This window comes from Zootoca vivipara, chromosome 1 (genome assembly GCF_963506605.1).
Source record: "Zootoca vivipara chromosome 1, rZooViv1.1, whole genome shotgun sequence".
In the NCBI taxonomy this organism is placed as follows: domain Eukaryota; kingdom Metazoa; phylum Chordata; class Lepidosauria; order Squamata; family Lacertidae; genus Zootoca; species Zootoca vivipara.
In genome coordinates this window covers 125,501,923-125,529,679 of record NC_083276.1, presented here as the reverse complement: position 1 = coordinate 125,529,679, position 27,757 = coordinate 125,501,923, and the positions used below count along the sequence as shown (strand labels likewise).

Sequence of the window (27,757 nt, the reverse complement as noted above, 5' to 3'; positions counted from 1 at the left end):
GATCTTTGTACACCCCAAATTGTAGACATCACCCTGCTCTAAGACCTATGGGGAAGAACATGGCAAATTATCTGGATGGATCTCAAAACTATGGTCTGGGATCTTCCAGTGTCTCCAAGGAGTATCAGCGTCTATTTTGGCCTCAGAATTTCCTCCTATTTTTGTTCTAGAAATTTGTTTTACTTATAGATAATATGCAACTCAAATGACATGTCCCCTTCAGAATATGCCCTTTATTGGACACAGTAACATTAATATAATCTTAGCATTTATGCACCATAAATACTGCAATCCCTACAACTCTATAAAGCAGCTTGATCTATTTTGTAGGAAGGGGGGAAATTGGCATAAAGTAATCTAGAGTTTCTGTGAGAGCTAGCATTTGACTCAAGAACTCTTGGGACACTATTATCCACTGAAAACCCTGGCTCTAAAAAACAAAGAGGGATATGTGTGCAAAGGCAGGCCCTTCTACAAATTAAGTACGGTAATCTTTAATAGAGGCAGTGTCAATTAGCTGGAGATGTTTGCTGTAAAACAACCTTTGGCAATTTCAGATAAATGGAATGAAGCTTTCCAGTGGGTGTGGTAAGAACTTCCAAAATAAATGTCTCTGTTGATCATCATTTACAAGTCTGGCTTCACATATTAGTGCTCATGTTTCAATATGAAACTTGGGGGGGGGGAATCAAACACGCAAGTCTTCACTTGAAATATTTATTGAAAGTGTGCAAGTCCCATAAAGGTGAGTAAAACGTTTTCGTAAAAAAAATTCAATAGAATTTTTTGCAGACGTAGATCTTACATAATTAAAATAAAAAATAGAAAAACAGGAAATGCCCAAACACATTGGTGTGCACTGAGAGGGAAAAGATTATTATAAAGTCTTACATAAACATCATTGGCTTTGCAAATATAGCATATAGCCATACAGTCTACCAAATTAGGCGTCTTTATCCCTAGTACTGGCATAAAACAGGATAGCCAGTCTCTAGCAAGGGGTGAACCCGGAAGAGAAATATATCACATGCCACTGGCAGTGAACCGCTGTGATGAAGTCACATTACACAATATCCAGACAGAATTAGAATGGTAGGAAAGATACATGTTGGGGGAACATTTCATTTTCATTTGCAGATCTAAATAGGACACCGATAGCCAAACAAGATGAAATCAGAAGTCAAAGAAAACATTCATGCTTCGTTACCAACACAAGTAATCTGCCTTTCCATTACCTAGTACAGGAGATATACTTGTATATCAGTTTAAGGAAATATGACTTTCATGGCTGATGAGGCCTTTAGATGCTCCAATCTTAATTCTCTGCAACTTTGTTTTTAGTGATAAATGCATATTATGGTCAACAATACCTTGAAACTTGCCCAATACAGTGTTATTTAGCCACACCAACAACTAGCTAAAACCACACATACATTTCTTCCCCCAAAGGATCTGTTTCATGTCACTAACAGTTTACACCTGAATACAAACATAGCCATTTAAAGACAATTTTACTGGTGTTCCTTTTTTCAGATGGAGAACTTACAAGCAGCAGCAGCAACATCTCAGATTGAATTAAGAAAAATAAACAAAACCAGAATACCTATTTTCATAGGTACAACGAAATGTCACATTAGGTTGGCTTTCCCCAATATTTCCCATCAACTACCCCCCCCCTCTTGTTGCAGCCTACCCCCTTTTCTTTCTGGGTCATCTTCTCCCCATAACAGAAAGAAAAGCCATGGAAACAGGACACAGCAAGAAGACAGAATATGAGTAGTGAGACCTCAGATTCTCCTCCCTGACAGTTTTAGAGTGTTGTGGGGAGCTAGTGACAGTAATTCTCTCGCTCTCACCAGGGTTGCAGACATTTCTGTTTTGCTTCTACGTTTCCAGACTTCTCTCATCTCCAACCAGGAGCTGGAATTCTAACAGGGAAGGAAGTAGCCTCTGTTCTGTTGTTCTTCCCCAAGCCAACTCCTGGTTGGGAGGCAAGTGAAATGCTGAAAACAACTATCTCCCTATTCCTATAGCTTCATTTGGAAGAGATAGGAAGGCAACAAAACTTTGGAGTGCATCATTCCCCGCCCGTCTCCTCTAAACAGCTTTGAAGGAAAGGGGAGATTTGTTTCCCCACACATACAAGCTGGTTTGGGGGAGTGGGAAATGGAGGGTGAATCCTGACAACTGGCAATAATGACTTTGGTCACATTATTTCTAACTAGCTGAAGCTGGATTTTCATTATTCTGTTAAACCTTTTTCCTTGTCCTAACTTCTTTGCTTTTGATTTCTTCCATGAACACTATCCTCTCTGGCTATTCTGCCTCTCTTAAAGTCATGGGCTGAATTGCTCTGATGTCACAGAGGGGTAAAAGCAACCCAAAAGTAGGCAGTGGAGTGCAAAATCAAGGCTTGGAGAGAACTTGTAAGTGGAATGTTAAAGAATAGTACGCAATTTTTATTTATTTAAATCATTACCTGGCCTGGACTAATATTTGTTGGCGCAGATCAGTTGAACATCTCATTGTATTTAAGTGGACATTTACTAGCCAAAAAAAGAGCTGCTTATGGTTTGCATTTCCTCAGAATTTTCAATAATTTCAATTACAAGGGCTAAACACCATTTTCTTAATGGAAGCTGAAATGTCAGCTTTCTCATATTCACCTGCAGGCCAGCCTGAACTGTGTTTCTCACTTTTTGCTCTGAAGACATGGGAAACTTCAGTTTTGATGAATTTCAAAGGCTTATGTTTTATATACCGTTCCAAGTTGAAATTTGGCTCTCAGGTACTCAATGGAAAAATGTCTTGAGGAGCTTCATGTAGTCTCTTATAAGCTGCTGTTTAACTTAAGAACTGGAACTGGGTTTAAACTAAATGCAAAGATTCCTCTAATGCAGAGGGAGCCTACCTTCCCATGTTTCACAAAGCCACAACATTCAATTTTAAATAAGGCTGTTCACAGAAGTTACGCTGATGAAACACATTGCTTGACAATTGACCTAGTTTTGAAATACTACATTTGTTTTCCCATTTCATCCTTACCTGTTTCAAAAAGGAGCAAAAAACCTGATTTTAACACTCGAACTCAGCTGCCTTAATGGTAATGTTTTTGCTGCAAAACAAGTAGTCCGAAGACTTGATATGTCAGGCAAGTTAGGTTCAATGAATTGGGGGGGGGGGAGGGGGGATCAGACCATCTTGCTGTGCTAATACAATATATGTAAGCAGAACACAGCAGAAACAAAGATATGCAAGTACAATACAGGACCAAGGTACAAAAATGATGACATAACACTTTTAAAAATAGTTCCAGAAGCATAGCTTTGTTAGTCTGTTGCAGCAAAAACAACAAAGTCTTATAGCACCTTAAAGACTAACAAGTATATTGTAGCCCAGAACCCACTTTGCTAGGTGTACAAAGTGGTCACCAAACTGGGTAGGTATGTATACCCTGAGTATGGAGAGGTGTTTTTGTTTTTTTAAAACAAAAAAAGCCATAGAGTGAAACCAAAAGGCCAAGCAATATAGGAGCTGGTATATCTGGTATTACTAAGCAAGCAAAAATGAATGCAAGAACAAACGGATGTTGGTGTGACCCACTCCAAACGTGGTTACTGGTGATGAATAGACATAGTAAGATGAACAGCAATAACAGTATTGCTATGCCTTTCAATCACACAAACTGAATGGTCACACTAATGCTACAATATTTTCGTTAGTCTAAAGATACCAGGAAAGCCTCCCTTAAAAAAAAAAAACTTTCCTATAACTGCATAGCTTGGCACCAATTAATTTTGAATCATTCTGTACTAATAGCTCCTTTGAAAGTACTAGCCTACCTTCCATGATAATTTGCCATTTTGGAGGCGTTTTGGAATCTGAAAGTGTGGCCTTTAAGCAGCTGCTCTAGCTCTAGTTGTTTAATGAGTCTCGGTAAAATCTCTCATTCCCAGATTATTCATTACCCTTCATAAACAGATTTAGTAACAGAAACTCCATCCCATTTCTGATTGTTACACCATTACAATTATTTTTAGGAAGATCACAAAAGAAATGAAATGGGCCACAACTGCAGACCAATATTAAAGAATCAAATGATCCTTAGGTTAACACCCTAACAATATTGCCAGTCAAAAAGGAGACTATATCCACTGAAATAAATTGCTTTAACAAATATCATGCCTGACAAACTTTACCCTCAAGAGACCCACAAGACAGTACTTTGACAAGCAGGAAGAACCATGCATGGCCATTTCAAGATCATATGACTACACAGTTTATATAGTAGTGGCAAGACATGATAGGATTGGGTATAGACCAAAAGGCAATTCTAGAATCTGAAAGCGACACAACAAACCAAGATGTCCCAGGAGGCACTGATGTGACAGTTAGTTGGCATTTTGGGGGGAGAGGGAGAAGGGAATATTGTTCTGAAACACACTAGGAACAAATCATTACACCACTGGCAGAAGTGCTCTGAAACACTATTTCCAGACAGGTACCTCTATGTGAGTGCTTGACCTCCCACCCCAATGCACGTAATGTACCAATATTGCTTCTCTTCTTGGTCTGAAGGAGATTAAGCTTAAGTGGGAGGAGGATGTGGTCACATCACAGAATGCTGGTCACATCGTAGAAAGCTGAGAAGATTCAGTCCTTTGGTCCCAAGAGTGGAAATGATGTAGCAAGAAAAGGGGGATCATCCTGCTTTCTGCTATGCATCAAAAAGCTCAGTATTTGTATGAACTAATACTTCTTACAGTGCCATTTGCTTGTTTCTCCCTTGCAGATCTTTTGCAAGGAACAGCTGGTATGTCTTGAATGTTTCCTTCTTCAAAATTGAAGATGCATCAGAAAAATTGGTCTTCCCAAATTGTAAAGCATTATGACCTGTCTCCCTTTATTGTACCAAAGCTTTAAAAAAAGTGCAGGCCAGAGATTTAATTTGAGCCTTCCCAAGTCAAGTATAGCAGTTTCTCTGCCACTCCTTTTCCTAGATCTCACGCCAGCCTAACTGTCACGGTCATGGAGATCAAGGTACTAGTATGACCTGTTTATGGAATTGCCAGCAATCATGATGCAAACAGATGTGATTTGGAAGGCATAATCACAACTAGCTTCAATAAAGTTCTCTTAAAAGTTAACAAAACCAAGTTTATCCTTCAGTTTCTTCACCATGTCTTGACTGCTGCAGCACCGACATCTGTGGTATAATTTTGTTTGTTCCGCCAGGGAGCCGCTCTTGGACTGCATTTGCAGAGATGGAGGCCATGGCAATAGGCTGCAGCAATGCAGGTGTAATACCAGGTGTGACGGTCAGATTATGAGTAGCACCCTTGAGTGTAAGCTCTTGTGTGGGAAGAAGTGGCTTCAGGATACTGACAAGGCAGAAAGCAGAGCCACTTTTAGGAATGAAGTTTACTTTATTTTTGTCAGGACAGTAAAAAGCCGGAATTTCATGCAAGGGCTTTGGCCTACAAAAGAAAGAATAACAATGCAACAAGGTTTAGTACAGAAAGCTAAATATTGCCAGCATTCTGAATATATAAATTGTAAATCTTGGGTGCAATGAAAATTAAATATGTGGATGTTAGCACACATGTGTGAAAGGAAGAGGGCATTTTAAAGTTCATTATGCTAAAAAATTATCCTTTCTTTTTTCTAATCATTTTTTAAATGACTTACAGTGTTTGTTGTGCTGATCCCAGAGATCAACAAATGTGTTAACAGGTTCTCCATTACTGGATCAATGTAAAAGCATGGAAGATTTTAAAATCACAAACAGTTATCCCAGGTGTATCGGCAAACCTCTTTCGTAACGGTCTCAACTGCCTGATGAAGCATTACAAATGGCTTGATACACAACTGATACACAAAAAATCCCTTTTTCAAGACTATCGGGTTGGGTTCCAAGAAATGCAAGTAGAAACAAGCTACTGGAAAGAGAGAGCTGGGTGACTTTATTGAATGGCATTGGATAGAACACAGTGGGGTGGAGGGTCCTTCAACTCTGATGAACAGGGAGAACAGATGGCTGCAGTGGTGAGGTTGCTTGGATGAAATAGTTCCCTTTTGCTAGCCTCCTTCCACTCCTCTGTAATGTGATGTGGTATCTATCACTTTAACATAGGTTCACACTCACCAAGCTGCAGTTTGCTGCAGGGATGATTAGCAGTTTTGACCAGAGGGTTGTACTGAGGTTGGCAGACTTCTGAGGGCTGCATGCCAACACAGAACATGCCCGGGTCCAAGACAGGCCCACCACAGTGTACAAGGGGCACCCCCCCACTCTTCTCCTGATTAGCAGAAGAGTGGGGGTTATTTCCTCCCCATTACAGCACTCATCCAAGTCCAAAACTGCAGTGAAAAGGAACCCCCCCCCAAATATACTTACTTCCCTCTGGCATTGGACCAATGCTAGAAGTGAAAAACAACCCTATTTAGCCGTGGCACTGTGTCAGAAGGAGAAGGAGTGCCTTTGCAAGCGCAGCAGGATCAAGAGGAGAAGGCAGATGATTTAGAGAGAGGTCTGGGACACCACTGGAAACAGCCCAAGGACTAAGAAAGTGTCTAATTTGGAGGCTTGTCTGAAAGTACCCATGATTTACTGAATCGCCATGGTCATTGTCATCTTAATCCTAAATAAGACGGTCCACAACTGAATTCAAGGCTGGCAAAAGCCACCACCTTTCCCAAAGCCTAAGAGAATTGGGGATTCTCCCTTTGTCTTGCACTCAAAATAGTGTGACACTTCATGGTTTTCCATGTGTTTCCAAATCATGAGATTCTGCTTTTCTACAGGCTCAGGAGAAGAATGTGTTCTCCCTGATTTGAAGTTGGGTCTGACAGTTTCACTGCTTTCAGAGCATCTCCAAAGTTAATGCAACAATGACACACTCCAACTCAGAGCTTGAGCGAAGTCCTCAGCCCTGCCTTAGACTGAGGGTGTTCCAAGTTCCTCAAAAGCTAGCATGGCAGGGACCAACCCTTCACCTCTCTATCCAATTTGTAACTGAGAAGGGATGGGGCCATGTCCCACAGTTGTGCTAAGATCTGAAGGAGCTCTGAGTGTCTCCAAAGTTCAAGGCTGGGTAATTTTGAAAATTAACCTGTGGTAAGTTTTCCTTATAAGTGAAACTGCAGACGAAGGAAGTGTTTTTCATGTTTTAAGAAAACTAGATATTCCACACTTTAAAGAGTTTCTCTTTGGGGGCTTTGTGTCCAGTGCCAAAGCTATGTGGCCATTCTCCAGACCTATTACATCATTTGCTGCTAGACAGCATAAACCCCTTTATTACCCAGTCTGATCACTAATAAAAAGCAATTTGTGTGGCATGGTATGCTTTCAGTCCCTAATCACTGACCATTTGCCTCCTGCCTGTCCCCACAGGTTGCCATGGTAGGTTAGCAATATATCACAGTTCTCATTGATGAAGCAGCTTTGGGTCTGACCTCTGTTACCTAAACATTCCCTAAAAAGTGGCAGGGGGACAATGACAACTCCAAACAGTTTTAAATGATTACTGAAATATGAACTGACAAAACGATGGAGCTGAATGAATAACATTAGGAAGAGTCCATACAGAGATTAGCCACGAAAGCTGCATTGCAAAACCAAAGTTTAAGACTTTGTAACTATCAAGTACAGTACTACTTACAAGCTATCCTCAAAGACTTTCACCTTCTCACAGCCCTCTGGAGGTTCACGCTTGAACATATAGCTGTTGTTGGGTTTGGGCGAGGTGGCATATTTGGGCAGAGGAGAATTGTTTCCATTCTCTGTAATGAACAGAGGTTTAGTTCCTTAAAACATACCAGTACACTCGCCCTTGTTTCTCCCACACTCTTACTGGTATTTCTTAAAACCAGGGCCTCCAACATGGCCCCCGAACATACCAGTGTACCCATCATTATCCCCCAAGTGCCATGAGAAATATCAGTAAATATTCCCTCAAAAGTCCACAATGCACGAGAGACTATTTGCTCTTTCCTGCTCAGTTCCCGTTTCCCCATCACACTTCAGCAAATGCCTAGGCCTGGAATTTGTAATATGCTTTTATGAGCACTTCTCAGCGGGTACCTTTATCTCTGGGGTCTACAAGTAGGTCATCAGCAGAGCACGGGCTCTCCTCACTGCCCTCATTGGAAATGGCCAGGAATGAGCCTGGGGACACAGACTGGGATCTGCTGCTGTTGTTGCTGCCCTTCTCTGCCCCGCCAGGAGTCTGCGTGTCAATGCTGCGGGTACTGCTACTCCGCTGCACCAAAGGTGGTGGGGCTCGGTGCCCATCTGGAATATCTTGCGGCTGTGAAGAAAAAAACGTATGTATAAACTTCTTGCCATGCAGCAGACCATTAATCTTGTCTGGATAAGAAATTACTTTACACGTTAATAGACTACTTTAGTCTTTTGTATCAATAAAGCTCTTTAGTAGAAGATTAGTTATTCTTCAGACTCCAAGAAAAAGAAAGAAAGAAAGAGAGAGAGAGAGATGGAAGTCAAACTTAAGGAGATTTGAGGTCTAGTAAAGGGGAAAATATATATCTACTTAAGAGGATTTAAAGGGATGATCTTATACAAAAAGCAACCAAATTGACTGAAGCAGGGTACTTCATCAATGACCCCCTTCTTAATGTCTGGTTTCCTTTCCCAATGACATTCATTGACTCCAGAAACTCTCACACATGTGTATTTCATCTTGAAAGTGTTGAATGCACAATTACTTGGATATTCAGAAATAGTAGGAGGCTCGGGAAGTAACACTCCTGGCTTAATAATCTAAAGCAAGAGTGGGGAATGTGTCTCAGCCTGAGGTCAGCGTTCCCCTCTGGGGAACCTTCTGAGGACCAGAGGCAAAAGCGGGCAAAGCAACGAATGCCAGTTTCACCTCTGTAAAGTATTTATTTAATTTATATACCGCCTCTCACCTGAAGATATCCTATATATATAAAAGTATACGATAAAAGCACAAAATAGTTAAAATAAAAGCAAAACAAAGCAATAACCTTCCACCCACACAAAGTAGGCTGCTTTTGACATCAACCCCTCTTTCAATCCTGCATCCAGGACACATTCCAGCCAGGCAAAGAATCTCAGGCTGTGAAGCAGGGCCAGTGAAGGGGTGTCTGGAGAGAGTTCCAAGGGCCAGATAGAGAGGCCTAGAGTATCATATTTAGTCCTCAGGAAATCAGGCTCCCCACCCTTCAACCAGAGTCTATTAAGCCAGGAACAAGTGTCCAACTCACATACTCCCTCCTCACCTTTCCTTTGCATGCCATCTTTGGTGCTTAAATTGCAGTCTCCACAGTGCCCCATTACATCCGAAATGGGAAATGCTGGTTTAATGCCAATTTATTAACCAAGATTGGTATTCAACTAAACTTTGTGAAAGTAGAAATATTTATTCTCCACCCCTTCCCAACTGCTGGACCCCAATCTGCTCTGGGGGGGGGGGTTGAGGGACCCACCAAACACATCTGGGAGAGTCTGAAGGGGAGGCAGAGTCCCAATGTGGAAATGGGAGTTTACATAGCACTACACTGAAGATAACCCCAGGTTCTGAAACCATGGTCTGATCCTGATTGAAGAATATAGTTAATAAACTGACATTAAATCACAGTGTCCTGTTTCAGACATGAGAAACCTGTGAATTAATTCAACCAAAATCAGTGCAAAAAAGCTGGTGTGAAAAAGAGGGGGGGGAGCAACGGATGAAGGCATGAGCCTGATGTTCATTTCTGATTTTCTAAACCATGGAACCAGGAACATTATGTCTAAAATTATGTCTAAAAAGAATTTCACATCTTTCATATTCTGAAGATTAACTCAGTCCATTTCACAAACTAGCATGAGACCGCAATTAAAACCTATTTGATTGCAATAGTATACTCACAATAAGTTGTTCCTCTTTCTCTCCTGTCTCCTTTATAATTATTTCGATCTCCTGATTCAGGCCCTCTATGCTGTTACGGAAGCGTGATCCTGTTGACTTGGCAATTGGTATCACAGGAACTAGCACACTCTTTGGGACAGGTGGCTAGACAAACCCCAAAAATAGTAATTGAAAAATGCTACATTTCTGTAGTTTAATATAGGAGAACGAAAGAAACTGTAGCTCTCAGCTCACATTCTGTTAATACGACAAAGTTAAGTCCTGAAATGGCTTGGTACAAGGTTATCGGAAAAATGGCCTTCATACATAGAATCTTCCCCATACATCAGGATCTACTTCATATGTCCTCCTTGTGTGCTTTCTAATGAGATTGGTTAGGCTGGTATGCACATTGGGGGGGAAAACTTCACAGGGGTGACTCCACAATTACGGAATTCCCTTCCAATTGACTTATGCCTCATCCTTTTGGTAAGGTGTTGAAATGGACCATTAGATCCCACCATGAATGCTATCCTTCTATCCCATCACCTCAACAAATTCACTTCATTCCTCCCTCTCCCAGAATAGGTCAGCACTTGTGATTTGAATCTTCTATTGATGAGGAACACAAGATATATGTTACAATAAACTGCAGCGAGTGCATTTTTTTTACTATAAGCATACCTTAGATTTTAACATGTACAGGTGACTAACCATTTTGCACAGGGGTTCCGTTCCCGGCCCCTGCATGTGTCAGCAAAGTGCGCATAAGCGTGTCCTGCCCTTTTATGCTCCATCCTGCCCCCAATCTTCCCTCTTCCAGGTCCAAAAAGACCTGGGCGGCGGCAATCGCACATCGTTTGTACATGCCACCTGCAATGTGCCTGGGGCATAGTGTTTGGGCTTGATAATTTCAACTTATGTTTCTTTCATTTGAGTGTGTAACATGCTGTGCCTGCTGGAAGCTCAGAACCAAAAACACATTTGGGTGTCTTTTTCTTTCACCCATTACCTCGGATATAGTATACATGCTGATCTTCAAGTTCTGCAAGGCACTCAAATCTAAAGCAAACATTTGCTCGGCAATAAAGCAGGTGCATGTCACTTATTTTGTTATTATTATTTTTCTGCCTCCTTGAGTGCTGACAGCTTTCAGACTTTTGGTGGAGTTTCTTTTTGTGACATAGCACCTAAAATACAGCAAACATCCCTGGGATGAACTCTTTCCAAATTTTACATTAACAATCGTGATCGTACCTGGCATTGGTTAATGGCTGCATGATTACCATGGAATGGAGATTGTCTTTCTTTGTCCCGATGATGCCTGCTGCTGTGTTTACTTCTTTGCAGCTGCTGGCGTAGCTTGGCTATCTGAAAGGACAAACATTTTAGGTTTCCCTGTAAAATTTATAATGAAAAGTCTGAACAATTATGTCAAAATGTATAGTAAGTACTGTTACTGCCACAGTAACCACTTAGGAACAGTGCACAATACTACTAACATTAACACGTGCATTCTCCCTCCCCTCAGAGACATGTTGACCACACCAAGAATAGGGATGCCTATGTACCAACACGATCATTTACAGGCTTTTTTCTTGCCTCCTACTTGGCTTGGAGTAGAAGCAGAATGCTGTCTCCAATCTGCCTGTGTAGCTCATGAAAAAAGCAGGATGGAAAGATGTGTGCCTCACCAAGTGGGAACTCCATCACACTGTGAAAACGGAATGCACATTGATGGAAACACTGGCATTTCCATTTCACATGGGGGAGAAGGTTCATTGGACACCTGCCATTCAGCCTTTGTTTTTACTGATATCATGGCAGGTGGGCACTGCCACCATCTGACCCCAACTATGAGCAGGAGGCATGAGAAAGAGCTATGCCAAGACAGGCTGTAGTGGCTGGGGCAGAGTGAAGGGCTGAAACAAACTCCCTCTGCCTATAACTGAGTTGCATCTGTACCACTTGGTTGCACAGATTTGTTGGTTGGCAGGAAGTAGACCCATGGGGTATTTCTCCCTGTGAGGTCAGGCCTCAAATATTCATATCGTATTTCGAACACCAGCAGGTTTTTTTTTAAAAAAAGAGACAAGTAAAAATAATTTGGCTGTATGTTCTCCATGGTTATCAATCTGATGAAACCGACACTTAGCCATCTTCTTACCATGCCAGTCTCTAACTATGATGTCTTCTTCTCTATTACATGTTTTTATGCCAATTCCATGTGCTGGAACTTGACCTTATGAGCAGTCAGATGGGTGGCTTTGTTATCATTTAGAACAGCACCCCATGTTTTATTGCTCCTCTTGCTAGTACAGCATAGGAATGGGAGATCTTCGTCAGCCTGCGGGCTGCATTTTCTTGAGGGCAACCTTCCAGGGACTACAGGCCAGTGGTGGCCAGAGTCAAAAGAAGGCAGAGGGGTATGATCTGGAGAAAGCTCTAAGGGTCACATAGAGAGGCTCAAAGGGCAGCATCTGGCCTCCAGGAACCTGAGGTTCCCCATCCACAATGTTGAGAGATCACGTATCTCTCATGTTGTGTGTAAGAAATGTACAGTCATTTGCAGCTATTGTTTGTATTGACTTGAATACAGCTAAACATGTTTCTTAACCTCTTTAAGTTGTTCTGTACTGCCCCAAGATGCCGATCGCTTATGAGAGCCTTTCTTCTTTTCCAAGTATTCTTCAGCCCAAGCACTTTCAGTCTAAGACAAGGACAAAGAAAAAATGATTCTAAAAAATTAAAATCAGAGGCTGACTAGAAACAGATTGGATCAAAATAATTTTCAGAAATACAACATGCCAGACCTTAAAGGTTTAGTTCCCTAAATCATTCTGAAATGAATAGAAGAATCTATTCCTAAATGAGCTATATAAAGGGCAATACAGAATACAGTGTATAATGCCTTTGATTTGGTCTGATCCACATATACAAATACAGTCATTTACTGGCCTATTTTAAAAGTTGCCTGTCAGATATCTGGTGGGCAAAGTCTGAAATCTAAGCTGAGTAAATGCATGTGTAGCTAACAAAAAAATTAATTCCCACAGATAAGCAGACCTTTTATGGTCAGATTTAATTTTAATATACTAAATTGAGGACACAAAATTAATACACTGAATGTCCATTTTGGCATATTCAGCAAAAAATTGCATTATGGTTCTTACAGATGCTTCAGGGGAAATTGAACAACTCAATATCCAACTGTTACAACACTGCAGGAGAGCTTGCCTGGTGGGATAGAGCCACAACACTAGCTTCCTGTCAGTGGAGTCCATGTCACTTACCAGGAGGGCAAAGTAGTGGGGAGATTAGGCTAAGTGAATGCACTGCAGCACCCACACAGCCCAAACTTCCCTGCCACCTTGTCCTCCCAGTAAGTAGCACTGGTGCACTTGCGCAATCGCAACCTTCTTGCTCCTCTTGGTAAGTGAATCTAGGTTCTTAAATGGCTGGCACTGTTGTGACCACCCAGGGACCTAGCGGTGATGAAATAAAAACCATCTTATCTGCATAAAGAAAGCAGTACTGGAATTTTTTTGATTGCCAGTTAAGAGAGGGAGTGGATGGCAGGGAGCACTCCTGAACTACAGTTGAGTTGCACCCTACTCACATTTATCCATCCCAGCCTTTTCCTTCTGCCTATGTCTATCTCTGCTCCTCCCTTCACATTGGTCTCTCTCTGTCTTCCCTCTCCTTCTTTCAATTGTGGAGGGGAAGCCTCCCTGCAGGGCTTCCTCCACCAAGAAAAACATCTGTTCTGATTACATACAATTTTTGCATATACGTGTGGCCCTTAGAAGCAAGCAATGCAACTGGTACATTATTTATGCAAAGATTAAATAGCAGGGCCAAAATATTCAATCTGAAGGAGAATCCCCGAGGCCAGATTGTAAAACATATATTGTATTTTACATCACTATTACAGTATAGCTGTGGTATAAGAAACAGCAGTCATTTGTCCAGTGAAGTAACTTACAGTCTTTCCCAAAGGAGGCAAATCAGAATAGGTTGAAAGAAGCATTGAGAATAATTAAAAATAGCTGTTAAAAGAGTCTCCCAAACACTAGTTGCTATATGGCACTCAACACCATCGAGCTAAAGATCCTGAAACTAGTTGTCAATTGACTACAGGGCTCCAGGAGCAGGAGGAAGCTATCATTTGCTGTTGTGAATTTCTTGCAGCTTTGAGCTTTCTAATGTCTTATTTTTATACCTTTTACAGTTTGAAGTAAGAAGAACTATAAATTATCACATAAATAATGAATGGTGTTTATTATTTATATAATTTAGATATGGGCAATGTTATTTGCTCCTTTTGAACTCTCTCTGTGAAATACCCCTAGCAGCTGTTTCCGAGGACATACTTTGGGTTGGTTTTTTTAAATTAAAAAAACCATAATAAAAATTCCCTAGACTCTTGTCACTCATATTCAACGCAGATGAGAGATCAACAAGTCCAACTTGCAACTTTTCTGTTGGATTGCTGAAATACTTTTGAATAAAATAATTCAAAACAAAACATTAATCAATTGTGCAATGTCCCTTGGAAAATCCAATCTGGATTGGGGACACTACCTGGCTTTCCTTGGTCCATTGTTCTAAATTATTTAAAAGATGATGCATGAACATTTTTGCAGGAAAAGAAAAAACACACACATTGGGCTATTATTTGGGGGTCATCTATCACCTTTCTTAAACATTAAACTAAAATAAAGCCTATTGATTATGTCTTGAACTGCCAAGAGCCTCTGTTACACATGTCAAGAACTGCCACAATATTTGTTAAATACTAGACATGAAATGACACACCAAATAAGGTAAGGATACTTAGAGAAGATATTGCTTACTCAAGTTCAATGCTCTATGCCCTCTCAAATCAATCTATCTATCTATCATCTATAAAATTTATTTAATTTATATGCCACCTTTCTTCCCAAGAGCTCAAGGTGGGGAAGTTCTCCTGGCTGTTTTATCCTCACAACAACCCTATGAGGTAGGTTAGGCTGAGAGTGAGTAACTGACCCAAGATCATACAGTGAGTTTCTTGGCTGAGTGGGGATTTGAACCCTGGCCTCCCAGATCCTAATCCGACACTCTAACCACTACACCACACTGTATGATATGTACCACATACACATATCATGAAAACTACATGAGAAATATCAATGTATACAAGGAGGAAAGCAACAAAATTAATCAACTCATGATTAATGTCAGGCACTGGAAATTCATGATGTACATAGCAAAGGTCTCCAATACTTCCATTTTAACATTTTAGACCAACATCTATAATATTTTAACAAATGTTGTGCACAAAGAAGAATGCTTTCAAATGTTTAAGCATATAAATTCAGTAGAAAATGTCCCCTGCTGAAGCTTTGTAGTTTTGCAGACAGGAGTGGTGCTGACATTCCTTTACCCCTGCCTGGCAAGTGTTTTTTCCTAGTATATATGAACTCTTACCTGTGTGGCTTTGTCCCTCATGCATGGTGCAGCTTGACCATGATTATCACGAGGCCATTGTCCAGCAAGATATGGAGCAGCAAGTAGGTCTAGTGAAGGGGTACGTCGAGCAATACTGGAAGGGCTTGATGAAGGTGGCCGTGGTTTATCAACTAAAATAATAATAAGAAAAAGAAAAAAATATGACTCTGAGAGGAAATAAAGCCTACTGTTACACAGCTATAAAGCCTACTGTTACACAGCTTTTCATTCTGTGTATCATGCATTTGTACTGTATACAACTGGTAAACCTCTTATTTATGGAGCTGTTATGTATAGGTTGTGTGTATGTGTATATATATATATATATATATACACATATACACACACACACACACACACACACACACACCCATACATATACTCCTGACTAACACAGCACTCCGTTGCCAACAATGAATATTTAAAGTTTAGGCCTTGAAGACTTTTTAAATGCACAGCTGTATTAAACTGTGACTGAATAGGCTGACAAACTTTCCCTTTGTGTTATTATATACTACAGTTTGACTGATTGGCAGTCCTAGGTTAAATACACTATCTGCCTTCTAGCTGGTCATCACATTTACATTTTTTGAGATAAATTACACTCCATTAACTTATTGTTTAATACTAGGAATTGTGCATCTAATTCCCTGTTGCACAAAAAAAGCCTCAAATCCAGAGCAGTAGTACTCATGCGTAATAATTTATCAGAAGGCTCCATTTCCCCCCAATATATCGCTTTCTTGCTTTCCTCTACATTAGTAAAAAAAGTGAATTTTACAATTTAAAAATCACAAACACATACTGAATCAGTTATCTGGGAAAGCAATCACTAGAATTGCAACAATAGCAGAGCTACCGTTTCCTGAATAAAAAAAATATAAATCAACTACAGTATAGCCATCAACTCCACTCCAATCCATACACACAATTAAAAGTCATTATTATTCAGAGAACTCACTCAGGCACACAACGTTACTTTTTCTTTTCATCCAATTTCTTCTAAAACTTCCCAGAAATTCATGAATAGTTTATTATGCGCAGGGAGCAGATGTTGAAAAACAAAAAATATACAAAACATAGTGTGCATGCCGACACAACAACTCTGGCAAGGGCACAAAGTTTACCATTATTTTATTAGCCTAGAAGCTAGTTTGCTTAATGCATTACACACTGAGCTGTTTTGCTTAAACATTATACATCGTCATGTAGTATAGTACACTATACTGCATAAAGTAATTGAGCATCATACAACCAATGCTCCCATTTGCAGATAAATGCATGTAGTGTATATATTTTAGCACCAGTACAATAAAAACATATACTATGGTTAACTGCACAAGGTTTGCATATATATTTCATCCCCATTAACAGGAGAGTAAAATTTAAATATATATTCTCACTATATTATTTTTCTCATCTATCCTTAGGCTATTTCAGAATATTTCATTAAAATACTGTCTGCACTTCAGCAAATCATGTAGTATTTTCGTTGTCATTTATTCCCTTGTGTTGCTGCTCAGCCCCCCTTCTTTTCCCACAACTGCTCAGCTGCTAGCTTCACATGATGTGACCTACATAACAAGAGATGCACTTGCTTCAAGATAGCAGTTACAACAGCTGGGCTGATGAACAATAGAGGTATTTCAGAAATGTCTTAATTTTATTAGACTTAATTATACTATAGTCAATGGTTCCAAAACTATTCAGTGTTCCCTCTGCCTGAAGTTCTCTTGTTATAGGATACTCATTATTGGTATTCTATTTAGTCAATCAGATGTTTATTATGATCAACCAACCAATAAGACAAAACATAAAAATACAAAAACACAGCCTCAGTTGAAGCCAATTATTTTAAAAAATGACAAGCTAAGAACTAACGGTCATAGCAAAACTAAGAGACATGATATGACACCATCCAGATATTTTTGCCACTTGCTTGGTAATCATGGAATATAGTCAGAAGGGTCTCTAACAATTGACCAGGAAATCACCTCATAATTAGGCGTTATCCGATAAAAACAACAGTAAAACATGACTAGACACTCTTTCAAACTCTGAGTGGTTATACGGGCACGATCTACCCTTAAGGGAACTCTAGGAAATCTGCTATAAAGTCTTGAAAATGGACCAACAAAATATCTCTCCTGCACTTGGGCATTGTCAGAAAATTTAAAACAGGCCATTCAATTATTAGAACAAGATCAGCTAAGACTCAACAACCGTGGAGTACATGATCCATTAGCCAATGCAACCAGCTTTTGCACATCTATATTTTCATTCTTTATTTCGTCAGATTTGGTTCAAACTAATTACAATGACATCAAAAAGAGAGAGAGAAAACATCTCATATCGCCCCCTGCCCCCGATGGAGCCTTAATATTGTTCAATTTTTCAAGAGAAAATCCAAGTCCTGGAAACAATATTGAGGCTCCAAACAAAATCTGGGTCACACTTTTTACAGTGCGCACTCGTATAGCAGCTGGAACAAATTTACTTCTTTTTGTGTAGAAAATTGAAGAATGTTCTTACTGCAGACTCTGCTTTGATCTTTGCTAATTTACCCTGTACATTACAGATAACAGGCATGAAACCAGATTCTGAGATACTTTTAAGAATCGACTTGTCCTATTCTCTGCCCATCCACAGTCCAATAATATTTGGCCTTCCTTTTTGAAAATACCATAAACTTTGACTTATCGTTCTTAACAGTTAAAGATTCATTTCTACAATGATTTATATATCCAGCAAGTTGTCATCAATTAGTTTAGGTTAGGAAAGTGAGAAGGAATTGAACCCAGAAGTTAGGCCAAACATAAATTATGTAAGATGAGAGAATGGACACATCCTTCACAACTTCATGGGTGGAAAACAATGAATCAAAACAATTACTAGGTTGCTGTGCTCATACATTCTGAAAATATATGTGCAGATACATCAATTATGTAAATTACAAGTTATTATCAGCATTAGCAGAAAAATTACATTGATATTTGCTAATGTATTTGCAGCAAATATCATGGCAATTGAAGGTTTGTGCCCCATCAGTCTGCTTCCCAATGCATACACATAAAATATTACAAATATAGTTAAAACAAGGTTTCAATATGAGAAGTATCTCTATCCCAGTTAAAAACCTACAATCTATAAAACATGATAAAAAAATTAAGTACCGTATTTACTAGAGTCTAATGCACCATTGAATCTGATGCACACCTCAATTTTCAGAACCTTGAAACAAAAAAAGGTATTTATTAGCAAATGTAATGTGCTATCGAATCTAATGCACACCTTAATTTTCACAATGTAATTTGGCCAAAAATTCTGAGCATTAGATTCGAGTAAATAGGTAAATCACCATGTAACTGCAATATATATTTGTTGGCATTATCTATGTTTCTGCCAGAGTCCACAAACAGGGATAGGGCTTTTTGCTAGACACCTAAGCTTCATGCTTGCCATCTGGAAAGCAGCAGAACAGAAACTCGACTGCTACACAATTAGAGTTCTGCTAGCTCTAAGCCGGTAACAGATGCTAGCTTCCCCAGTGCATATCCTATCACCACCACATAGGAGGAAGTAATTCAGAATGGGCTTCAACTAGCCAAAAACATGTCAGACTGTTTAATATGGGAAGTTCTGACACCGATGATATGGTAGCTTCTGCATAGTTTGAACGTAATCTTATTTTTAAAATGATGCTAACCATTCATCTCACGTACTTCTGTTGTATGCTGATAAAGTATTGACTAGGAACAGCTAGCCAAAATGTACCATTTATGCTTAAAATCACCACAAATTATTGAACTGTATGCTACAGTGCGAGTGAAAATGTGAAAGCCTGGTTGATGGTTTCGAAGGCAGCTGGAGATGAAAGGGGAGGGCATTCTGGCGACAGCAGAAGAGGAGGGGTGGGGTGTGAATAGGGAGTGGCACATTCCTGTTTCACCTCAGGCAGTGAAACAGAATGGACCATCCCTGCCCTAGCGGGGCAGAGAGAAATGGACATCCACTCACTCAATGTTGTACACAAGCTGCAGTCTTTGTGTAAAATTGTTAAAATGTGAAATCAAGTGAGGGCTTCTGAACCAGTGGTCTCATCACTGCTCCTTCAAAACTATGGAGATTTCTACTTCATTTGTAAGGATATTTTCCACTTCCTCAGGTGTCACAAACTCAGTTATTCATCAAAACAGGACAAAGCAGAAATTGGTGTTCAAGTCAGAAAGGTTAAGAGCAATTGCATCCATAAACTATTTTATAAATAGATAAAACTAGTTTAAGTCTTGTAACTTTGTTTTCCAAACAAACCAAGTGGTAATGTGTTCCACCACTAAATGGAACAATTCCATTTTGGGGTTCAATATTTTTTGCGAAATGTTTAAGTTTACCATTGCACAAGCCAGTTGGACCTGTTGATTTAATTTCAGCTGTAAAACTCCCACTGACTTTGAATTAGGTTTTTGTTAATCTTTAGCTCTGGTTCACCAGAAGTGGCTTAGTTATGCTGGCCACATGACCTGGAAGCCAATAACGTGAGATGAGCGCCGCAACCCCAGAGTTGGTCACAACTGGACCTAATGGTCAGGGGTCCCTTTACCTTTAGTCAGCCCAATCTACTTTCCCCTATATTAAAGGAAGAGGGGTTCCTCCATAAAGTTGGGGTGATTCCATGCAGTTATTTTTAATCATCATTTTAAAGCATACATATTCAAAAAATTGTTTAGAATTAGTGAATTGGAGCATTAATTTCCATAATGGAAAGAGGCCCTAGGATCTCATTCACTGGAATGATTATTTGGTTCATCCAGCAGCCACTGATCAATTCATAGATACAACTGAGGATAATACAGTGGTACCTCTACTTACGAATTTAATGCGTTCCGAACACACATTCGTAGGTAAGTAAAAAAAAATGGTAAGTCGAATCCCATAGGAATGCATTGGGAGAAAAAATTCATAAGTCGAAGCAACCCTATCTAAAAATTCCTAAGTAGAAACAATGCTATCTAAACCGCATCCAAGATGGCGGATGGAGCTCCATTCGTAAGTAGAAACATTCGTAAGTAGAGGTACCACTGTATGTGCAAAGCTTTTTATGCATTACAAGAGTGTGTCTCTAAGAGGCAGAATGTAGCCTTTGGAAAATCTAGGGATTACTCATCCAGTATACATATAAAAAGCTCAATGGCAGAGGGGAGAAAGTGAAGAGATTCACTGAAGAACAGATAGATCCCAAAACTAGGAATAGTAAAATGCAACAGTTCAGAGAGTAGTGCCATATTTAGAGATGACTTTAATGACACTGAGGAAGAGGGCCCTATTTCAGACATATGGAAGAATTCTAGGAACAGTGATTCTATAGAATCATATATTTACTTTATCAGGATCAAAAACTGTTTACTGCTATTCTTGCCTCTAGACTGAATAATACAACCATTGATATCATCAACCTGGATTAGGTAGGATTCATACCAGGGTGTCAAATGTAAGATTCAGCTTGCAGATATTCCCACTAAGAAGCCTTGCATTTACATTTACTATCAAGTACAGGCCAAATACTATGAATGTCCTACTTTACGTTTAGATCCAGCTGCATGAGCAGAAAAGAGAGCACGAATAATTACCCCACCACCACCACCATAGATCCCTTGAAAAGTCCTTTGTAGTCATAGGGGTTGTTATGTAGGGAAATTGGGAACCTCCCTTCCATTCACACAGTGGAGAATTTTAGATCCAAGTCCTTGTTTCCAGATACAGTGGTACCTCGGTTTAAGTACACAATTGGTTCCGGAAGTCCGTACTTAAACTGAAGCGTATTTAACCTGAAGCGAACTTTGCCATTGAAAGTAATGGAAAGTGGATTAATCCGTTCCAGACGGGTCGGCGGAGTACTCAAACTGAAGCGTACTTAAACCGAGGTATGACTGTATTGAACAGTATTCCATCAAAGCAGCTCCCTCTTTCTGCACACACACACTTTTAAAAATGCACACACAATAGCAGTTGCCCTCCTAAAAGCAAATTTTATTTGAGAGGGGGAAATTTATTGTGCAAATGCACAAAATCAATTTCTCTCTGTATTTCAAGCTGAAATAATAGTTCCTTTTATTGCACTCCATACTATGAATCTTTATATTCTGGTTACTTCCAGCAATGGAGCTGAATAAATAATGGAAAACTAATGGGAACTAAACTAAAGGGAAGAAACTGCAGTCATCTGACCTATGGGGAAAATTTGTATCATGAAAATGCAATAGATGTAGCCTCAACAATACAATCTGCAAACTGTTGCAAGCTTTCAGCTTATGTTGTAAACTTTCTGGCCTATGTATGGGACTCTGATGCATACAATTTATCCATTTCTCCTCCAGTGCCTTGTATAATCTGGTTTATCTTGTTTCTATTCCTTCCAGGCAATCTCTTTGTGTACAAATTACAAACTTGATCACAGAAGGACCAAAAGAACCTTTCCAAACTGAGTGAATGGGTGATAAAATGGCTAATGCAATTAAATGTAAGCAAATGCAAAGTGATGCATGTTGGGGCAAAAAAACCTTTCACATTTACATGCTCATGGGGACAGAACCTTTGCATTATTGGCCGAGGGAGCCGGCGTATAGCTTCCAGGTCATGTGGCCAGCATGACAAAGCCGCTTCTGGCAAACCAGAGCAGCACATGGAAACGCCGTTTACCTTCCCGCTGTAGCGTTTCCTATTTATCTACTTGCATTTTGACGTGCTTTCGAACTGCTGGGTTGGCAGGAGCTGGGACCAAGCAATGGGAGCTCACCCCGTCACAGAGATTCGAACCGCCAACCTTTTGATCAGCAAGCCCTAGGCTCAGTGGTTTAACCCACAGCGCCACCTGGGTCCCTTGGGGTATCTGTAGATAAATCCCACACAACACATATATTATTACTAGCTGGCCAGGCCACGCATTGCTGTGGCTCATCCCTGTGATTCCCCCCACCCTGTCCCAATCCATGACCTATCCCGTTCCCTCCTGCCCCCAACCCACACCCAGGCGAGTTCCCACCTCCATTTGGCCTTATCTGTACAGGCGACCCTCCTTTCCGCCTAGTAGCTGCAGTACCAGTGTAGCCTCCAATAGAGGGCCAAGGTTTTCTACCAGTGTAGCCGTCACTAGAGGGCGCTGTGTTGCAACCTCTTCTGCCTTCTATTTCCCAGCTTCCCTGGCCCTCTGATTTCAGGGTTCCAAACCAGTGGGTTTTACCTGATTTTCGTGGCACAGGTGTGACATGTGGTCAATCTATGTGCATGGAAACACTTGCCTAAACCCATATGACATTGTGGGCAAAATTGAACGCGATCGGGCAAGCGGTTTGGGAGAATGCCACATTTTAACAAACTTGGACAGTCTACATTTATATATATATAGATTTGAAGCATTCATTAATCTCAAGTTTAATACTAAATTTAAGTAGTGCCCATCTTTCCAAATCAATGGAGATTTATGTTATTTACCTAACGACATTCAATTTAATGATTTGAGAAGTATCTGTATGAAACAAAATTCCTAGATATGCTATAACCCTTCAAACTTCTATTTTCACCTTCCTGACTCTTTCCTGTCAAGTAAAGGCATTCCAATAGCCGCATGGAAAATCAGCATGCCACAAAGCTATTAATTGTAAATTTCTTACGTGTTTGAAAATTTAGTTATAAGGTAGGTGGGGCAACATCATACTAGTCATTCCCATAACAAATTCCGACTCAGTGCTATTGTCAATTATACGTATCAATGAATAGGAGCCTTCAGGACATAAAAGTTTTCTGAACAATGGCCTCAAGAATAATTACTCTTTCATAGCTCTCTTCAAGGCTGAAAGAAAGCTTAAAAAGCAGTCACACTTTCCAAAGTCCATAGCAATTGATAATGACAAGTCAAGACAGTCTTGCAGACTAAGGCTGCAATCCTAAACAATGTTACAGTTGACAGTGGGTCTTATTTTTCATTAAAGATACTTGAAACAACCGATAAAAGTCTGAGCTTTGAATAGAGATAGACTCTGGTCAAAGAAGAAATGTATAATCTATGCAAGTGGTTTTAAGACAGGTCCTTTCTAGATCACATTTCTAGTTTTTCTAAGGTGTAAGGAAAAGAAACCTATTGTTCATAATTATGCAGCTTGATTCTACTACGCATTCTTACTGGGAAGTCACACCAAGTTCAATGAGGCTTGCCATCAAAATAAGCCTGCAGAAAATATGTGTGCTGGCTAATCCTAACCACATTTTCTCATAAGGACATCTTGGGACGATGTTTTCAAATTATTCTGTCCTTAAAAGTTAGTATTCTTTTTTTTTAAAGTACGTTAGTTGTTAGGATATGCTTCTTTAGTACAATCTAGCTACAGTGGTACCTCTACTTATGAATAACTCTACTTACGAATGTTTCTACTTACGAATGGAGCTCCGTCCGCCATCTTGGATGCGGTTTAGATAGGATTTTTTCTACTTACGAATTTTTAGATAGGGTTGCTTCGACTTACGAATTTTTCCGACTTACAAATGTGCGTTCGGAACGCATTAAATTCGTAAGTAGAGGTACCACTGTACTTTTACATTAAGTTTTGCTAGTCTACCTGCCCACACATCAGTTTAGTATTTCATGGCATAATGAAGAAATGGGGGTGTGCATGTGTGCAAGGAAGGAGAATTCTCCATTTTACAGAAGCTTCCCTGTGTGGTTGCAAAATAGCACTGGTTACATCCCAAAGATAACCAGGCAAGTGGATATTTATATGCTTGTTCACATCACACAATAGTAGTGTACAAATTTCCACATAACCTCTCAATCTCACTACAGGCGACGACAATTTTGTGCAGGGGTTCTGTTGCCAGCCCCCATGCATGATGGCAGAGCATACATAAGTGTGCCCCATCCTCTTCCGGGTCCAAAAGGTCCCACATGTCAATTGAACTTGCCTAGAATGATTGCTGCCTGTCTATAAAACATGTTGCCTCTTCTTTGCATTTACAACTATCTAGTAAACAGTTTCAAATACAACACAATCACAACATATGTGCAGGTTCGATTCCAAGGGTTCTACATATATGTAAAAACATGTATACTCAAACTGCCCACTTAGAAGCACCCCTAGCCTTCTGGACCAATGCACTGAACAGGCCTTGCTGCCACCGCCCAAGGAAGAGTGCTTAAAAACACCAGGTACCCCAACACGGGTGGTGCTGTGGGTTAAACCACAGAGCCTAGGGCTTGCCGATCAGAAGGTCAGCGGTTCGAATCCCCGCGACGGGGTGAGCTCCCGTTGCTCGGTCCCTGCTCCTGCCAACCTAGCAGTTCGAAAGCACGTCAAAGTGCAAGTAGATAAATAGGTACCACTGCAGCAGGAAGGTAAACAGCATTTCTGTGTGCTTCTCTGGTTCGCCAGAAGCGGCTTTGTCATGCTGGCCACATGACCTGGAAGCTGTACACTGGCTCCCTCAGCCAATAACGCGAGATGAGCGCCGCAACCCCAGAGTCGGTCACGACTGGATCTAATGGTCAGGGGTCCCTTTACCTTTACCCCAAGCAGACCCAGTGTAAAAAGTGCTTTTAAGCTCTTTGCCTTGCTTTGACTTAACTTGTGGAATTTCAACTAGCCTGCCTTTAACCATGTATGGTTGAAAGTGCATGAATTACATGTGTGTACAACAGAGGTTTTCAACCTTTTTGAGTCCACAGCTCCATTCTTTCTGTGGCTCCCCTGTGGAAAGTTTCCAGCAGGGCCCTATACTCAGACATCTTAAACTAAGTTGCATTGGGCTCACTCTTACCGTACACTGGATTGCAGCCTTAAAAAAAAAAATCAATTCTAGGGAAGCAATAAATATATGGTGCTGCACCTGACGGCACCCCAGCTGAAAACCACTGGCATAAGATACAATTGTACTGTATACAACAGACCTACATAGGGAGGTGCTGAGTATTCCAGGGCACTATGACTGTCACTGACTAACATTTTGTATCTTCATTGGATAAAGTAATCACTGTTCTGCTCCTACTTATCTTGACTGCATGGAGAATGCTACCAAGACAGTCAAATTTCTTTGTCTTTTTCCTTCCCTAAGGCTGGTATTGAACTCCTGCACCTGTCCTGTAGGGCAGTGTTTCCCAACCTTGTGCCTCCAGCTGTTTTCGGACTACAATTCCCATCATTCCTGACCACTAGTCTTGCTAGCTAGGGATGATGGGAGTTGTAGTCCCAAAACATCTGGAGGCACAAGGTTGGGAAACACTGCTGTAGGGCCTGAACCTAACAAGATAGACTGTGTACACACCATACGTTTAAAGGCATGACTTCCCCAAAGAAACAGAGCTACAGTTCACACTACCATTAAACTAGTTTCCATGATTCTTTGAGGAATCAGTCATGTGCTTTAAATGTATGGTGTGTACTCAGCCATGGAACAGTGAACAGAGAGGCTCAAGGCCACTGCTTTCTCAACAGAGGGAGGGTCACTAAAGCAAATACTTCCATCCTGGTGTCAATTCTACAGATCCTATAGAAGTATCTCACTTACTCATTTCAGAGAAACTTGTGAATACTAGACCTCAGGTATTCCAAAACCTAATTTGCACAACAAGATACATTAGTTGAAACTTACAAGCGTAAAGGAGGACACATATAACTACCCAAACTGAAGAGTACTGTCTGCTGCAAAAAAACATAAGTCCTCCCCACTCAGCTGAGCAATTGCTTTCAAAGATCAGAAAATATTTAATAACATACTAGCTCCCCCTCAACCCTCAATTACCATCAACTTATATTATATTTTGTAATGTTTTACCACCACAAATCAATGTAAAGCTGCACTGTAAAACCAGGCCGAAACGAGAGCATCTGTCTCCCAGCATTCAATTCCAGCATTTTCAAATAGGGCTGGGAGAGACTCCCTGCCTGAAACCCTAGGGAGCCATTATCACAGTGTAGACAGAACAGAACTAGATGGGCTCCACACCATACAGCTTGCCATGCTCCTATTAAAGTGAAACATGTCTAGACACATCCTTTCACTGCCCAGATCTCTTTTCAGGCACGACACCATGCTTCACAGTGCTTTCCTTTCCACGGGTCCCCGTACACTGTGCCATCGAAACACAGCTCCCTAGGAAGGAAGGCGAGTCAGCCTCCAAAAATTATGGGGGTAAGGAAGTTACTCAAAGCACCACAACCCAGGATCTGCAAATAACAGGTGAGAAATGACAACCCCCCCCCCAACCAACAAGGGAGTCCAGAGCCAAGGGGCCCACAAGGAAAGCGCAGAGATGCCCAAAGCGCTGCCGGCCTCGTGGTCCATCTCTGCAGGAAAGCCCTCGCCATCTGCTCGAGACGAAAAGCAGGCTCCCGGTATGGCTAGGGCCAGTTGGCAGCAGCTCGGGCTCCGGTTTCCTCCACCCTAAGTGCCCCCTCCCCCCCTCTTAAGAGACAACCCCCCCCCAAAAAAAACACCCCACCCCTCACCTTTGCAAACAGGCGAACTCGGGCTCTTCCTCTCCGGAGAGGCCCTACTGTGCTCGGGCGACCGCCTCCTCTGCCGGTGCCGGATCCTTCCCCCGGAGGACGACGAAGAGACCACGGCGGCGGCGGCGGCGGCGGAGCAGGCGCTGCTCTCGGGCACAGGCGGCGAAACCGGGGAGGAGCAAGGCGAAGGGCTCGTGCCCGGCAATGGCGGCGCGGGGGGCGGCGGCGGCAGCTGGTGCAGCCGAGGGGGGCTCCCGCGAGGCCCGCCCCCGCCAGCGCGCGTGGGGCTGCCGCGCGTGGAAGGCGGCGGCGGAGGAGGAGGAGGGAGGGCGGCGGCGGCGGCGGCAGGGGTCTGCGTGGCTACGGCAGGGCTGCCGCCGCCGGCGCTGCGCGCGCCGCTGCCATTACCGGGCGCCGGGCGCGTCGGGCTGGCGGTGCGCGAGGAAGAAGGCGGCGGCGGCGAAGAAGAAGAAGAAGGTGGAGGCGGCGGCTGAGGCGATGTCGTCGCCGCCGCCGCCGCCGCCCCTCGTGAAATGCCGCCGCCCCTCGTGGGGCTGCCGTGCTGCTTGAGCTGGAAAGGCACCGTCGCCCGCATGGGCTGCAGGCGGCTGCTGTTGGCGCTGGCGGCCCCGCCTGCTCCCGCTGCCACAGCCGCGGCACCCCCCGCCGCCGCCGCCGCGAGGGAGGTGGCCGGGGTCGGCGAGCCGCTTCGCCTCACGCGCGGCGGGTGAGAAGACATCCTTCGGCCGGCTCTGAGGTAAACGGGGTAAGGAGAACGGCCGTTAGGAGGGGGGAGGGGAGGGGGAAGAGCCGCCAGTCAGCCAGTTCCCCCCTCTGCAATATAGATCTCCTCACACACGAGCAGGACGCCGCTCCGGCCGATGCGACCGCTACGGC

General features: G+C 41.8%; 1 protein-coding gene across 1 annotated transcript; it reads right to left on the bottom strand.

The window, feature by feature from the left end:
- Positions 1–703: 703 nt before the first annotated feature.
- FAM117B (family with sequence similarity 117 member B) lies at positions 704–27,757 on the bottom strand. Its single transcript, XM_035114442.2, has 8 exons — positions 26,861–27,757; positions 15,348–15,499; positions 12,493–12,585; positions 11,133–11,246; positions 9,897–10,040; positions 8,084–8,309; positions 7,662–7,782; positions 704–5,477 (listed from the first exon to the last, which is right to left on the bottom strand). Exons 1-8 carry the CDS (start codon positions 27,597–27,599, stop codon positions 5,159–5,161), a joined length of 1,908 nt encoding a protein of 635 aa, XP_034970333.2. The 5' UTR covers positions 27,600–27,757; the 3' UTR covers positions 704–5,158.

Excerpts from the sequence above, each read along its gene's own strand:
- FAM117B (XM_035114442.2), bottom strand. The coding sequence starts at position 27,599 with ATGTCTTCTCACCCGCCGCGCGTGAGGCGAAGCGGCTCGCCGACCCCG. Across the intron at positions 15,500-26,860 it reads GAGTTCGCCTGTTTGCAAAG|TTGATAAACCACGGCCACCT; the intron begins GTGAGGGGTGGG and ends TTATTATTTTAG. Across the intron at positions 5,478-7,661 it reads AAAGTCTTTGAGGATAGCTT|GCCAAAGCCCTTGCATGAAA; the intron begins GTAAGTAGTACT and ends TTTCTTTTGTAG.